The sequence below is a fragment of the Gopherus evgoodei genome, chromosome 2 (genome assembly GCF_007399415.2).
Source record: "Gopherus evgoodei ecotype Sinaloan lineage chromosome 2, rGopEvg1_v1.p, whole genome shotgun sequence".
Lineage (NCBI taxonomy): Eukaryota > Metazoa > Chordata > Testudines > Testudinidae > Gopherus > Gopherus evgoodei.
Window position 1 is genome coordinate 2,948,094 of NC_044323.1, and position 16,739 is coordinate 2,964,832.

The 16,739-nt window shown below is 50.9% G+C and overlaps 1 protein-coding gene across 1 annotated transcript; it reads right to left on the reverse strand.

The window, feature by feature from the left end:
- Positions 1–4,617: 4,617 nt before the first annotated feature.
- LOC115645326 (cathelicidin-2-like) lies at positions 4,618–16,056 on the reverse strand. Its single transcript, XM_030549802.1, has 4 exons — positions 15,825–16,056; positions 11,585–11,695; positions 7,348–7,434; positions 4,618–6,514 (listed from the first exon to the last, which is right to left on the reverse strand). The coding sequence occupies exons 1-4, from the start codon at positions 16,011–16,013 to the stop codon at positions 6,398–6,400; spliced, it is 504 nt and encodes a 167-aa protein (XP_030405662.1). The 5' UTR covers positions 16,014–16,056; the 3' UTR covers positions 4,618–6,397.
- Positions 16,057–16,739: the final 683 nt, after the last annotated feature.

The following is a 16,739-nucleotide window of genomic DNA, read 5'->3' on the forward strand; positions in this document are numbered from 1 at the left end:
ATGATTTGCTAAGTCCATTTCATGATTGTCAGGACCTTGACCTATGGTTTTGAAATGCTTGGGGCTGGCAATAGAGAGTCAAGGATTTCCTCAGGTAGCACTCCTAGATGATAAACAGAGGGGAAACGCAAGACAGAATCCAATGCCCCCAAACCCGTCATCCCCAGCCAGAGCCCTCATCCCCCTGCACCCTTATCCTCTGCCCCAGCCAGAGCCCTCATCCCCCCGCACCCTAATCCTCTTCCCCAGCCTTGAGCCCCCTCCTGCATCATGAACCCCTCATCCTTCCGCACCCTGATCCTCTGCCCCTGTTCTGAGACCCTCCGCAGCATGAACCCCTCATCCTCAGCCCTCATCCCTGCACTCCCTCCTATCTCCAAACTCCCTCCCAAAGGGTGCACTCCCTCTCCTTCCCATACACCCCTTCCCACCCCCAAACTCCCTCCCAGAACCGCACCCCTCACCCCTCCTGCACCCTAATCCGCAGCCCAGGATCTGCACCCCAGACCTCCTCCCCTAAACCCCCTCCCAGAGCCTTAGGCAGGTGGGGGCGGAGTTGGGGGGCAGGTTCTGGGCACCACCAAAATTTCTACAAACTTGCCACCCATGGCAGGGGGTTAGACTAGGTGACCTCCTGAGATCACTTCCAACCCTGATATTCTATGAATGGGCCACATGGAAGGGACACTGGCCTGGGCCATGGACTCAGCACTTGGAAGATGGAAATGCAGAGCACCCATTGCCCCCAGGGAAAGGAGCAAGAGGCAGGAAGAGAACCCTGGGCTGGCAGGATTGATTTCACAGTATGATAATCTGTAATCCCCATCTCTCATGGACACCACAGAGGATTCATTCCAGCCCAGGGTTTGGCTACCCTCTTGTGGCTGTGTTTCTTATAACAGGTACGGAATGGGATGGTAGTGAGGGGAGACAGGCCCTCGCTAGAGTCTGGAGTCTGCAGCATCCAGATGGCCTGAAAAACACCCAGTGACAGCAGTGCTAGGGTAAAGCCTTTTGGATGCAGCACAATGTTGTTTTGTTCTGGGGCCCTGAGAGGCCCCAACCAAGAACAGTGTCCCGTGGTGATAGGTGATGTACAGACACATAGTAAGAGTCCCTGCCCTGAAGAGCTTACAGTCTACAGAAGACAAAGGGCAGGAGGGGAAACAGAGGTGTAAGCAGAGTCAGGATGAGCTCTACCCTGACAGTTGGTGGTGAATTATGGGGAGAGTGGAAAGGAATTTCAGGTATTTGCATTGGCACACCCACTCCACCTATCATAGCCCACGACTGCCTGGGATGGTTTTGACAGCTCTGGGATCCCCAGTTTCTTTGTTATTAGGGCAGGAGGAATAAAGTGTTGTCACCCTAATTATGTGAATGAGGAACTATGAGACTGCTTTATGACAGAGATGACTCAAACTCAAATAAGTAGTACTTGCTAGACAAGGGACACGGGTTCCAAAACCCAGTGAATTGAGAGAGGTTGGGGATTGGTGTGTGTACCTGATAGTATAGGCTCCCTTTTGAGAGCCTGGAACACCAATTGCACATCCTCCTCTCTCCACTGTTAAAGAGTAGAGCTAATTTTGATTCCATTAAGAGTTCATCTAGAGGCTGCTGAGCTGAATTCACGTTGGGCCAATGGTGCACCAGCACTGGGGCTCCCCTACTACAAGCTGAAATCACTAAGAGCTGAAATGACTGAGTGCTGTGTTAACTAGTGGGGGAGCCTGAAGACCTATCGCTAAGCGGCTGGCAGAGCGGAGCAGTTTGCAGCGTGTTGGAGCAGCCCATGGAACAGTGAGCGGAGTGGAGCGGTTTGCGGGAACGGCTGGAGTGGCTCAGGGGTCGGCTGGAGGAGTGGCACAGCTGGTGAGATGGAGCAGGTCGTGGTGAAGGCTGCAGTAGAACTCCACAGAGAGGCGGAGCAGTTAGCCCTGGCCCACAAAAGGTGCCGCTTAACACCCTATGTGTGTCCCCCCCATTTCCACCCAGGCTGGGGGGGTAAAACTCCGCAGATAAACTTTTGAACTCTGGGGTGGCACTGACCAGAGACCTTCAGGTTGTTGGACTTTGGAGTGATTGGACTTAAGACCATAAGGGGGAAAGGACATTGCCAAATGTACTTGGAAGTGGTTTTTTGCTTACAGTTTGTGTTATAATCCTGTTTGTGGTGTTTCTCCAATGTGATGCCGCATTATTTCCCTCCTTTATTAAAAGGATTTTGCTAAACTCATACTCCGTGCTTGCGAGAGGGAAAGTATTGCCTCCTAGAGGCACCCGGGAGGGTGGAATGTAAGTGTCCCAGGTCACTAGGTGGGGGCTCGAGCCTGTTTTACATTGTGTTATTGAAACGGAACCCCTGGATACTGAACCCGGCCCTTGTTGCTGCCAACTCAGAGGGGCAGAAGGGTTACAGAGGCAAAGAGAAGATCAGTAGCTGAGCCGGCAACAGACCCCAGTTTCTCTGGCTATTAGTCCAGCGCTCTATCCCCTGGACCATTCTGCCTTCCAAGAGCTGGTCTAGTCTGTCTTTCCTCCATAGCAGGGGGCTTCAGAGCTCATTGGTACTCAGCTGTTCGACATGCTGGAACTGAATGCTATGCGGACATCCCAGGTCAGCCGGTGCTGCTCCAAGCGAAACTAGCTCACTGATGTTTGAGCTGGTCTCCAAGACAGCAGCAGACACCGCGTGTGGGCTCAGCCTCTTTCCTGGCATCTGGGCTTGTCTGAATGATGCCAGCTGTGGTGAGATGCAGGGAGCAGGGCTGATGCAGGTGTCCCAGTGGAGACCTGGGTGGGAGGATGCCAGCAGGGGAGGTACAGATGAGCTGGAAACAGCAGCAACCAACAGTAGGAAGGCAATGCCTCCAGTCAGGCATGCTAAGAATTCGGGCTGGTTCACCATTGTGCAATGAATCACTCTCCCAGGAACATTTCTGGGGCAGTGCAAGGCTCCTTGTCAGCCTCTCTGACAAACACCAGGCAGGGTGAACTTACCTGGGATCCCATCCCGTTACTGTCACAGGAGGACATTGCACTTTCCAGATGAGGACAAGACACACTCCTGGGGCTTTTGATTTCAATCTAAACACTCATTAATTACTCTTAAGGTCACACCCAGAGGTCCCATTCAGGATCCAGGTCTCATTGGATTAGCCCTGTTCACACGCCAAGCAAAAGACAGGACCGGCCGTGAAGAGACTAGTGCTATAGTAAAAAATGATCCATGCATACATATAGGATAATTATATTCAGCAAATCATAACTTTTTCAATGACATCTCACATGACTTATCTTGCATAAAATGCATTATAATTATGTCATAAGCCTATCATAATAATATCACTGTGAAGAATATGGGTTGCAGTGTTACACCAGCCACCCACGAAATAATTCTCTGGAGTAACTCAGAGGCCTTCCCCTCTAGTGTCCTGTCTCCGGCCATTGGAGATATTTGCCAGTGCCGGCTCTAGGCACCAGTGTTCCAAGCATGTGCTTGGGGCAGCACTTTTCAAGGTGCAGCAATCCGGGAGGGGGGTGGGGGGAGTTTCGGTGGCAGCACTCCCCTCCCCTCCTTTTTTATTTTTTTGCTTGAGGTTGCAAAAAACCTGGAGCCAGCCCTGATATTTGCTACTATTTGCTGTCGCAGATCAGCTATATGCCACTGGAGGCAATCTAATCATACCACGTGGTTTGTTATGTTTGTTACAATAAAGGATGGTGGCATTTTAATTTATAATGTATTTGCCGTTGTTTCTTTACATCCCAGCACCGAGCTGTGGCTTTCCCGTCTGCGCTGGGGAGGGATAGATGACACACCCAGGTGAGGATTTGAACCTAAGGAAGGCACCTGTCCGTATTAGCAAATGAAAAACGCTAGGCCAGATCGGTCTCCATTCCTCACCCTCACCGAGGTTGCTAGGGGCTAGGAGTTCTCCTGCTGAGCTAAGAGCAATGGAGTTGCTGATTAGACCAGTGCACACGCTGCAGCAAAGAAAAAGGAGGCCCATCCTCTTTGAAAGGGAAAAGACAAGGTGCGTTGGTGAGCGCACGCGAGCGTAACCAAAGGTGTGTTGGTGAGCGCACAGGAGCGTAACCAAAAGGGTGTTGTTGAGGGTGCAAGTCACCAGGCTGACATTACAGCTCACAGCTGATCTCACACACAACACAACCGATATCTTTATTACAACACAAAGCTGCCCCCAACACAAACACCGGCAATGCGTTTTGCGATACATTAAATCAGACAAGACACAGATGGGGGCAAATTTTCAACAGCGCCTAAGCCACTTAGGAGCCCAAGTCTCACTGACTGACCCCAAGTCTTAGACTCCTAAGGGTACGTCTACACTACCCTCTGTATCAGTGGGTAGCGATCGATTTCTCGGGGATCGATATATCGTGTCTCATCTAGACGCCATATATTGATCCCTGAATGTGCTCCTGTCGACTCCGGAACTCCACCAGCACAAACGGTGGTAGTGGAGTCGACAGGGGGAGCCACGGACGTCGATCCCGCACCTTGAGGACCCGAGCTAAATCAATCTAAGATACTTCAACTTCAGCTATGCTATTCACGTAGCTGAAGTTGCATCTCTTAGATCGATTCCCGCCCCCCCTCCCCCAGTGTACACCAGCCCTAACTCTCTTGAAAATGGGACTTGGACGCTTTTGAAAATTTTGCCCTGGATCTTCAATATTGGCAGCGATTACATTCTCTGGGGGAAAACTCAGGGCTGATTATATGCTGTGATCAAGGAATGTAATTGATTGTCTATGAATTGGTGCTTATTTCTATAGAGGATCGTGAGATTGCGCAGAAGCAGGCTTAAAACTAGTCTGAAATTGAGTGTTTTGCTGACAAAGGGAAGTGTTACAAGGGGAGGGCAGTTCCAAACTAGAGCACTAAGTGGCACTCTTTACTATAGCTCCGCATGGACCAGCAGCCCCACTGGAGCAGGTGCGAGGCCAGAGAAGCTGACCTGGGAACGTATGTAGCCAGCAGCATATGCTGGAGTAGCAGCAAGGGCGTGGGGCAGAGGAGGAGGGAGATTGAGCCCTTCAACTTGACTGGAAGCCTTGTCCCCTTTACAGATTAAGCTGTTGGACAGCCAGAGAAGCCCAATCCAAAGGAGACGCGGGGCAAAGCAAAGCTGGAAAGGGCTGTCAGAGAAGGCAGCCCTGCCATGGGGAGTTACTGGGGCAGCAGGAGGACCACAGCAGGTGGTTTCAGTCTTATTGAAATGAAGTTCTGCTCAGCTCCTCACACAAGTATTTCTGGCTCTGCCTATTCCCCTCAGCCTTCCCGTCAGGACATCTCCATGCAGCACGTCTCTTCCCTGCAGAGCCTCTGGCCCTGCAAGATTCTGCCTTGCGTTTCCCCTCTGCGTATCATCTCGGAGTGGTACCTGAGGAAACCCTTGACTCCTTATTGCCAGCCCCAAGCGTTCCAAAACCATAGGTCAAGGGTCCTGACAATCATGAAATGGACTTAGCAAATTATAAGGTTCTAAAGCTACTGTCCTTGCAGTTCTTTTATTAACCTTTTGATTTCTGAGCCTCAGGGCACCACGATTTCAAGCTTTTTTCTCCCACCCACAAGGGCTAGAAACCTGCTTTTATAGATTTAAAATGAAAAAACCCCGATTCTCACATCATCACATGACTCCAGGAGCTGGGTCTGTAAGAAAAGCACCAGCTGTCATGACACTTGCAACAAGACTGCGAGAGTTGGCCAGTAACCATGGGAGTAACCATCACCAGGATCCCTACCTTGTGAGTGGAGCCTTTGGTAGGACTGGCGCACCTCACATGAAGCTCCATCTCTTCCCAGCAATCTCATGTGTCACCCCTTTAGTCACAGGCTCAGAATTCAATTAAGGCCAAAGTTTTCAAAAGTGTCTAGCAATTAAAACAGGCCTGGCTTCCAGAAGGCAGCTGCTCAGCACCTGCAGAAAATCAGGCCCCGTTAAAGGATCTCAGATTTGGCACCTGAACATGAAGGCACCAAAATGCCTAAATCTTTGGCAACTCAAGCAGAGGAGGCCCTGTGAGAACGGCCGTCTCTGGAAGGGAACGTGGCCGGGATGGATATAACGTGTGTGAGGTCTGCAAGCGAGGGGCAACTCAGCCACACACTTCAGTCCTTGTTGCAGCTTAGAGAATATCAAACCAAAAAGGCTTCCCCCATTTTGCAAGGGCTTTTTCATGCCTGCCTCTCAGTCATCCCAAAGCAAAGCAAAGCAAACCAGTGAAAGAGACTAGCCAAGAATAACATGGACCCAAAAGCTCTCAAATTATCTGTTGGCTGAGATGGTGGCGTGGCAGGAAAGCAAACAGGCTGTTTGAAGAGGATGGTAGCACCCTAATTCGACATCAGGCAGGCTGTGCTTTAGTCTTCTGGTATTGTCAGGGCCGCGGTAGAGAAGAACGACGGGAAGTACTCTACAGTCACTTTGGGGACGGTCTGGGCCTTCGGTTTTGGTTTCTTGCTGGGTTTTTTTGCCCGCTGGAATTCAAAGGGATCAGAAGCGTCAGTATTTCCCCCCCCAAGGTCCAGTTTCTATTTCATAGTCTTCAACCAAATCATCCATCTACCCAGTTAGCTCATGATTGCCTCCTGCTGGAATGGATGGCAAATAATTTCCCAGGCCCTTGCTCAATCCTGAATGGGTCCTGGATTGAAATTAGTTCTATCGCTGGCCTCACCTCTGGGGCTGCAGCTACCTCCCTGAAAACTGGACAGGATCATTCCTCTTAACCCTGATTCTACCCCTTCCAGCCATGGTCAGAGTGAAGGACGGAGGAGCCTATGGTGACTCATTCCTCCATTTCCCTCCCTTCTCACACCAGAGAAAGGAGAACCCAGTCCCAACAGGGACATGTGCTGCCATCAAAGTTCATGAGCATCTTCCACTGATGCCCACAGGAGCTGCAAATTGAGAGCAGAATATAGGTCTCTGTCTTGGGAGAGACTAATATCCAGACACCTGGTGGGCCCACAATGCAGCCACTCATCTTTACATGGGCCAACGCTGAAGGCCTTAGATCTAGCAGCGCCATGTGTAACCATGGGGACCGCCATGGCCTCCTCCTTCTGGTGGCCCCATATGTTTAAAGAAGAGTTTCCATGTAGGTTTGTCCAAGAATGAGATGACCAATAGCCAGCCAAGGAAAACATGGACTGATTCCCTCACTGACCCGTGTTGGTTCTGCATCAGTTTCCTCTAGGGACAGTCAAGGGGCAACACATGGCACTGTAACTTCATTACCATGGGGGCAGATTGTACCTGGCTCCGTGACCCCAATGGAGTGCGCCTACCTAGAAAGGTAACAGCTCACCTGCTGCTGGGTGCATTTCACAGATGTCAAAGGTGCCTCTTGTACGAAATCAAGAACTGACACGTCGGCGGAACAATCCCTTGTTATCTGGGGAGAGAACGAGGGAGAAGCACTTTAAAGAGGGTATCTGAGGAGCCCCGTTTCAAAGCTTCATGGAAGCGCAGTTTAGCAATCGTTTTCAACTCAGAGGAAGCCTCCAGTGACAGTAATAATCATGGTGAATACATACTAAACAACACTAATACAGAACATCCTAACTGAGGCCAGGGCCCCATCGTGTCAAGAGCTGGACAGACATATCGCAAAGGACAATTCCTGCCCCAAAGAGCAGGCCTCACTCTCTAAGTAAAGAATTATGTCTGAACTAGAAACACTGGCTGTTAAACAGTGAGCTCATCTCTAGAGTTGTGCAAATCACCGATTTGTCAGTTCAGCGGTTGAATCCCTTTTTTTCCTGAGTTGTCCCAAAGCAAATTAAAAAAAAAAATTTGGTGAAATAAAAGAATCAGAAAAATTGTGCATCAGGTCAAATGAAGCATTTTGTTTGAGTTTTTAACCTGGTTTAATAAAAATGAAGTAAAATTCAAACCAAAAGGTTGTTTAGGATCATAAATCAAAAAAAAGTCAAAATATTTTGTAATTGTTTTTTCCCCCGACTGACTCCATTTGGTGAATTCGACACAAAGTGTTTCACTCGACCCAAATGTGTGCGAATAAAGTTCCTTTAGAAAAATGTTACCCAACTCTGCTGTCCTCAACCTCCGTTCTAGCAGCGTTACCTTACCACTCCACTCTTCTACTGAAACAGATCTAAGCTCCTTCCACTGTTTCACTATATTCACCATCATCAATAGAGACCTTGTCTACCTCAGCTGAAGCAGCCATTTCACAGAGCAAACACCTTGGAATTCAGCCCCTGTTCAGAAGCTGATTTTCCAAGGTTGCTGAGCAGTTGGTTTTATTATCTAAGGAACGTAAATTATCTGACCACAAATGGGACAATGCTGGTGTTTTGTTTATTAAAATGGGAACTATGTTTTTTGGAGTCCTGTTGTACCTTGGGTGACCAGATGTCCCAATTTTCTAGGGACACTCCTGATATTTGGGGCTTTTTCTTATATAGTTGCCAATTATCCACCCCCCAGCCCCGTCCCGATTTTTCACACTTGCTATCTGGTCACCCTAGTTCTACCTCACACTGCTGGAGATGGAGCCTTCTTGCCTGAATTGTTAATTTCTTTGCAACAACATTTAAGATGGTTCAATTTGTTTTACTCCTTGCAGTAACTGGTGATTCGAATGCCTTATAGCTTGGGACAATAGAGCCTTTGCAAAGCAACGTCTTCTTGAGGCCACTAGAGAGGCTGGAACATCTGGCTTAAACACGTCACTCGTTTTAAGTTCTGTGGTAGGTGTAATTGTCTGGCAATGTCACGCAGCCCCTGGCAGGTGTTGTTCTGAGTCAGGTTTGAGTACAGCAGGGGTAGTCAATTATTTTTTGTCATGGTCCAAATTCCTTGGTCAAGGTGTAGTTAAAGTCCAGACTCCAGAGAAGAAAATAACAATAATGATTTTGGAGTCTGTTCAAAAGCATCTGGTGGTTGGGATTTGGCCTATTAACTACCCCAGGATATACAGGATCCGAAACAGTCCACAGCTCAAAAATAAAGGGCAGGCGGCTTTGACAGTGAATACACTCCCAGCTCAGCTCCACTGTCCATTGAGGATACAAAAACTTCACATGCCCAAAAGAAAGGTTCTGCAGCACCAGTGGATTCAACCGTGTTCCCTAGAGGTGACCACAAAAAGGGGGGAAAAAGAAAAAACCACAACACCTACCCCTGGAATAGGCAACCTTGCAGACACAAGCCAATGGTTGAAGAGGGCTGGACACCAATTTCCTCCTTCCTTCGTTGGCGCAATGTGCAGAGGGTCAAGAAAACAGGCTTCTCTTCTGCCACTGCTGGGCTGGGTGACCATGGGCCAGTCACGACCTCTCTCTGTCTGTTTGCCCTGCTATCCTTTCTCTGTCTTAGCTTCTTACATTGCAAGCTCTTGGGGGCAGAGATGTACTTTATGTACAGCACCTAGCACACTGGGGCCCCGATCTCGGCTGGGGCCTCCAGATAGCACCATAGTACAAAGAAACTCACCAGCCCATTCACTTACTTACCAAAATAACAGCAGGACTAGAAAGTCTGGGGAGGAGACCCTCTTGTACGTGCAAATAAGAACACAGGCCTGGGAGGGGGAATCATAGAAGGTTAAGGTTGGACAGGGCCGCCTGGGGGAGGGGCAAGTGGGGCAATTTGCCCCAGGCCCCGGGCCCCACAGAGGCCCCCATGAGAGTTTTTTGGGGGCCCTGGAGTGGGATCCTTCACTCTCTCTGAGGGCCCTGGAAAACTCTCATGGGGCCAGGCCCCCCCGGAGCTTATTCCGCTCCAGGTCTTCGGCAGCAGGGACCCCCCACCGCCGAAGACCCCAGGCCCCCTGAGTCCTCTGGGCGTCCCTGAGGTTGGAAGAGACCTCAGGAGGTCATCTAGTTCAACCCCTTGCTCAAAGCAGGACCAACACCAACTAAATCATCCCAGCCAGAGCTTTGCCTAGCCAGGCCTTAAAAATCTCTAAGGAAGGAGACTCCACCACCTCCCTAGATAACCCATTCCAGTGCTTCACCACTCTCCTAGTGATGTGTTCCCATGCCACATCAATCCGCTTGGGTCAAAGCCCTGGGTCCACCATCGTGCAGCAGTACCAGCCCCACACACTTCGCCTCTGAGGTTGTTTTAACAAGACATGAAGATGGCACCTGGCCATGCAGAATGCTTTACAGGGCTGTTTTACATACAACAACTGCAGCCACTGGCATACAAACACCTCCCCGGCCTCCTAAAATGGGGAGGAGAATCAGGATATGGCATGATGGATGTGGTGAGGCACGAACATCTCACCATGACTGGAGCCACGTGAAGCACGGGCAGGTTTGGTTTGCAGGGAGCTGTGCCCAGATTTTCCCTCTGAACTTCTGATTTGATCAAATGCAGCTGAACCTGCCTAAGTTCCCATCCAACAAAACCCACTCATTGTCCCCGATTCCCCGGTCATGTGACCCAGGCGCGCTGGACAGAGTGCAGACAACTAGGAACAGATCTGTGCCTAGTGAAACCTGAAACTCGATGATTTGCCCCAATTTCATCTGTAGGAGTTTAGCAAAACTCTAGGCGTGATGTAATGCCAGGTCAGCAGGGGTGGCAGATTGGTGTGATACTCCATGGCTGAGGCTGTACTGAAACCTCCTTTCACCTTCAAAGCTTTCTGAGTTATAGCAACAACCACAATGATAACTTGTGTGTATATGCCTAGCTCAGATGAGCACAGGGCGCCCCAACTAGAACAGGGAAAACTGGAACAAAATGAATGGTACAGAGGGGCGATTGGGAACTTTTTTCTCCCAGCCCCGTGACAGAAAAGCAAGGACACATTCAATGACACTTTAAAGGCAGCACAAGGAAATGCATTGTTTCACCCTCACACAAGAGCCTGTGGAACTCACTGCCACAAGACATTCCTGAGGCCAAGAGCTTAGCAGGATTCAAAAAGAGGGATCAGACATTTATATGCGTAATGAGGATCTCCAGAGTGATAGTGTTAAAAACAAACATGAGTTCTGGAAGGGATATGAACCCTCATGCCTCAGGGCTCAAGCCAATTTCTGCTGGGGGTCAGGAGGACACTTCCAATGGGGGGCTTTGTGCACCTTTCTCTGAATCAGCTGGCACCTGCCACTGCTGGAGACAGGACTAGACAGACCAGGGGTCTGAGCCAGGCTGGCAGCTACTATGTCCAAGTGGTGCAAAGCTCCTAGCGAGAAAGAGGACAGTTTCAACAGACATGCCAAACCTGTCAGAAAAACGCAGAAATTGGGCTTGGTTTTGGCTTAATTGGTTTGGGAGTTGCTGGTTGGCTAGTTTTTGGCTTGTAGCTTTCTTTCCCCCCCCCCCCACTCCCGGGAAGCAGGGGCAAGGAGCAAGCGGGGCAGTGGAGGGGAAGAGTCAGGGGTGCACAGCGGGCCCACCACAGTCCCAGACTGCACGCCGGGGGGATCTAGTTGCACGGAGTGTTGGGGTTCTCAGGGACTGGCTTGTTTTGAAATGGGATTAGCTTGAGTTTTGGCATATTGTGAAAGTCGGGGGGCTTATTTACCGCGTGAAAGTTGGCAGCTGTGTTTCACACCTACCCCGTTTGGCTGATATCTGCAGTCCTCAAGGCGGTGGCTAGCCACACTTTTCCAGCAGTTCGTCTCTTTGATGGTGAAGTTGATGCTGAAGTGCGTACCCCAGTCAAATTGCTACAAGTACAAGGACAAATCTTTTAATGGCGTCACAAAGCGATGCCTTGTGCACGAGCCAGGGCTCCCCCGGTATCCGCTACACCTGCTCATGTCAAGGAAGCCGCTTGCTTTTCGAGGAGCATGGCAACCCCACAGGGGGCTTTAAGGAGACCAATAGCTACTTGTGCGCGCATCCTGTTTGCAATCAGGCATCTGTTAGGCACTGATCTCTGGGCGCATGTCTAATGGTGCATGCTCGTGCTCTTACGCCAAGGTGGTAGCATAGAGACCTGCACCACACACTCCCCTTGTTCACCAGCCATCCCTGCTTTCCCATCTGTTGCCGTGCCTGACTTCTATCACAGTGGGTCAAGATGGGTGGAATTCCCTCACTGCCAGGTGCATGCACAAGGGGGGGGAGGGCAAGTAAGGGCCCCCCCCCAATAATCATCAGGGGCACAGAACTCTCCAGCCATGGACAGGGGGTGGGAGAGCGAGCGCCTTCGAGCCCAGGTCTTGGTGGGGGAACAGAACCTGCCTGCCCAAAAGGAGTCTCTCACAAACTCTTCTGCATGCCTCTGCTCGCTGCCCTTCCTCCCCCGGCACCTCTTGGTGTCCTGTGATGTGTGCTGGGACCTGGGTCAGGCCAGGCCACCACAGAGCCACACAGACTGGTGGAAGACGCTAGGGAGCAGCAGCAAGACATTCACCGAAGGTGAAATTCACCAGGGAGCTGAGTGCCCACACCGGCATCTGTGCCACTTGGGTCCTGCCCAAACCTATTTTGAGGATTTCAATCAGGGGGCTCGAGGGCCACATCTGGGTATGGAAATTGTATGGCGGGTCATGAATGCTCATGGAATTGGGGTTGGGGTGCAGAAGGGGGTGAGGGCTTTGGAGTGGGGCCAGAAATGAAGAGTTCAGGGTGCAGGAGGGGGCTCCAGACTGGGGCAGGAAGTTGGGGGGGTGAGGGCTCCGGCTGGGGGTGCAGGCTGTGGGGTGGGGCAGGGATAAAGGGCTTGGGGTGCAGGAGGATGCTCCAGGCTGGGACTAAGGGGTTCAGAGGGCAGGAGGTTGGGGCATGGGGGAGGCTTAGGGTGCATGCTCCAGGTGGTGCTTACTTCAAGCAGCTCCCAGAAGCACGTACCCTCTCCAGCTCCTATGCAGAGGCACGGCCAGGCGGCAGGCACTGCCCCGCATCTCGCATTGGCTGTGGTTCCTGGCCAATGGGAGCTGTGAGGGCAGTACTTGGGGTGGGGGCAGTGTGTGGAGCTCCCTGGCTGCCCCTACTCATAGGAGCTGGGGTGGGGGGGCATGCTGCTGCTTCCAAAAGCCGCATGGAGCTCGAGGGACAGATTAAAACATCTGAGGGGCCGGATGCAGCCTGTAGTTTGCCCACCCCTGATTTAAATGGTGCATAGGTCTCTGCCCAGGGGTGAACTTCATTCAGCAGCAGGAGAGGCACTTGCAGGCAGCTGGCACATTGGGGCAGGAGGATTGTTGTGGGCATGGAGAGATGGAGAAAGAAACGGATGGCACCTGGCTCATTCTGATTCACATAGGGCCCTGCCAAAACTGGGACTGGCCCTAGCTGGGAGTGTAAATGCTCCCATCCTCCAGCGGCTGTGGGTCGATTTACTTGAGTTTCCTCCGGTAAAATAACCCTTGGTCAAACAGCAACATTCAAGAGAGGTGTAACAAATATTTCACCGCTGAAGGAGGCTGTCCCCCTGCCCACACATTATCATTTCTTCTCTCATTCCCAGCTCTGCTGGCCCCTCCCCAAGCCGGTTCTGCAGCAGCCCGCGGGTAGGTGTGACCAGCAAACAGGGACGCCGGCAGAGGCTGACCGGGCCCAAAAGGAAATGGGTGCAAAACGTAAGCAAATATTTGGCACTTCCAAGCAGCTCTGTTTACACTGGCAGCATAGGCAGAGCAAGGGCCTGGAAGTCAGGACGCCCGGATCCCGCCCCAGCCCCTTCGCTCGTTCTGTGACTGAGGCTGTTTCATGCCAGGGCCTTGGTTTATGCATTTGTAAAATAGGGATGGTACGTACAGGAGTCAGACATACAGTAAAGTTCTGCGCTGCAGAGTGTCTGTGCGACAACGACAGCTCCTGCCCCCCTTCAGAGTCACGGCTGCTGTGACGGAAATACCTCTTCCTTACTCCTGACACAGCTAATGGGTGAGGGAGCGGCAGTCTCCTCCTCCACAGAGGGGTCTCGGGCTGCGTCAGGTCCACTCGGCCACATCTGGGAAAGCCTTTTGGAGCCCATGGGGCTTGAGCGGGTGGCACAGAGGGCCAAACGGTGGCTTACGGGATCTGTGTTACAGGTCACACGGAAGAAGGAAAGCCACCAGCTTGACTCTCAGAACTCTCATTTGTAAAGAGAGCACTCCAACCAGTAGGGGGCGGTGTTCTGAACTGAAGTGATAAGGAGAGGCAGCAGCAATCTAGAGGGCAAATTATGTTTCATCTCAATTAGCTGGGATCAAGTAGAAATCAGTTAAGTGGGGAAGAATCACAAGGAAACCAGAGGGAGTTATTTTAGCAGGAACCACCACTTAGGCTCCCACGGTGAATTACTGTTATCTGCTGGAGATGAGTTATTATCTTAATTAAACTCACTTTGTAGCTAACTTCCATTTGTGAAATAAACAGAAGCCTGAATTGGAACAAACAATGCTCTGGAACATAACCTCCACCGTTCTCTGTTCCCTTGTCAGTTTCCATCCTCTGTAAGCTCTGAGTTTGGAGAAAAAGTCCTGCAGTGGTTTAGTCAGATCTTGAGCAATCCTCTTGTGCAATCTTTCTTTGCAGTTGATGGAATGTGTTGGCTATTTTCCCTCCTGTCCTTTCTGGCTTACAGGCCCTGAGCTCTCTGACGCTTTCTCTATTCCTGTCACTTCGCCTTGTTTGCCTTACTGTGCTCTCTGGCTGTTTTGGATTTGTCATTTTCTTCCTTTTGCGACAACTCCCTTCCCCACCACTGGCTCCCCACATACTGTGTCCCTTCTTTTCCGGTGCCTGTTGGTGCCTTGCCTGCTACTGGCCTCTCCCCCACCCAGCTCTGGGCAGCCTCCCTCCGGACTCCACCAGCTGTTTCAACGGCTCTGTTTAGCCTACTAACAACAGTGCTCTGTGTTGGGGGGTGAGAGGGGCTGTTGCCTGCTCTTCCCTGCTGGTTTTGATCCCCACCCTGCCTCAATGAACCAAAAAAGACATTCCAAGAATCAAGCGCACCTAGGGTGACCAGATGTCCCGATTTTATAGGGACAGTCCCACTATTTCTCCTACTACCCCCCACTCCCTGTCCTGATTTTTCATGCTTGCTATCTGGTCACCCTAAGTGCACCCCACTTCAATGGCTCCAGAATCTCTGAAGTTCTCTAGGTCCCCATTAAAACAAAACAAAAAAAAATCCTTTCTGAACATCAGGAGGCTGCTCAGAAGCAGCCAACTTGCGCAGTTCCCATGGCTTATTTGACCCACCGGCCTCCAGCACACTTGGGGATTTGCAGCCCCCTTGATCTGGAGTCCAGGAGACAGTGAATGCAGAGCTCTGAGAATCCTCTGCCCAGTCCCTCTTCCCAGCAGGGCCACAGTGAACTCATTTGTCCAGCGCTTTGCTAGAGAAGGAGGGCAGCTGAGTTCCCTAGGAGACGAGGAGTCACTAAGTCTCCACGGGAAAGTTGCATCAGTTTAAAGGGAATTTTGAAAGCAATTCAGTGAACGTGGTGCAAACCCACACGGAGACATTTCCATTTCAAGGTGGCTTATTTCCATTTAGATTAAATCCCTTTCTGGTCTACTTAAAGCTACACTGAAATAAGTGCCCCCCATCCTGGCTTAAATTCACATCTTCCGTTAAACCAGTTCAGCTCCCATGTAGACAAGCTTTGCCCATGGGGAGAATTCAGCAGGAAATCTGGCTTTATATAGGATTTGATTTATAGGCTTGCCTATATCACGCTCCTCATTGTATCTTCAGCACTTACATTCCTGCCTCCGTTCAGTTCCTGGAGTTCTTCCTGCTATTATACATATACTGTAAAAGCCCTCACCTCCCTCCCCCACCAACCCCCCCCCCCACTATGGGCTAACGTCTATGGGGAAAAGGAGAATCCAAAACCAATGCATTCTTACTGTTTTGTGGAAGCTTTTGAGCTTAAACAGCCTGAACACTGCCTGCGTTCCAGTTTCTTGATTATAGGCCTCGACCGCAGAACGAGCCACATCTCGGGGGGACAGCAGCTGAGCCTCCAAAAGGGGACTGGCAGTAACGGACACCCCGAGAGATGCCAGCAGGGCCACCAGGAATAGCACCACCGCCATGGCTGCTGCCGCTCCACTGACTCCGGTGGGCGGAATACGCCGACGCAGCACTTCATTCCCAGGCTTAAAGACAGCGAGGCTAATGGGTCAGAGTCACTGAACTCTCTGCATCAGACTTGGCAAGACGCATCCCTTTCAAAAACAAACCCAAGCCTTAGCGGCGCTCTCCGAGCTAGGCTTCGGGATGGTGCAACATATTTCAATGGGATTGATGCTGACTTCTTGGAATCCTAACTCTAAACAGCGATTTCCCAGGATCTGAGCCCAGGAGCACTTAAAGGGGGGTATTTATGCAGCTGGAAATAATTCTGGCCTTGGCTAAAGATAAAACGCTGCCAAACCTTGCGATGTTTGTTGACGTGCAGCAAAGTTTGTAGGGCTCCGTTTTTCTCCCCTTCCCTCCCCCCCAGCAAGAGAGAAGGTTCCCAGCTGGCCCAAAGCAGACTGGCCAGGAGGCACTGGAAACTCAGACCTTTGGGTGAAATCATTCCTGTACTGACAGAATAACCATGCTTTATGCAGATTAATATTCGGCTGGGAGGGCTGAGTAGAAGGTAGGAGCTTCATCTCCATTGGTCCGAAAGTCAGAACCACAAAGCTGCGCTGAGTGATGGCCAAACTCGCCTGGCAATCATGGGAGAGAAAACTTTGTAAGGCGTTTAGAGAAGCATGTGAGATTTTTGAAGGCATGTTCCCCTGCTGAAACCACCATGGAACATTCCACCT

Bases quoted from the DNA above. Each gene is read 5' to 3' on its own strand.
- LOC115645326 (XM_030549802.1), bottom strand. From the start codon at position 16,013: ATGGCGGTGGTGCTATTCCTGGTGGCCCTGCTGGCATCTCTCGGGGTG. The intron at 7,435-11,584 runs GTAGGTGTGAAA...TTCTCTCCCCAG, and splicing joins GCAGATATCAGCCAAACGGG to ATAACAAGGGATTGTTCCGC. The intron at 6,515-7,347 runs GTGAGCTGTTAC...TTTGAATTCCAG, and splicing joins TGAAATGCACCCAGCAGCAG to CGGGCAAAAAAACCCAGCAA.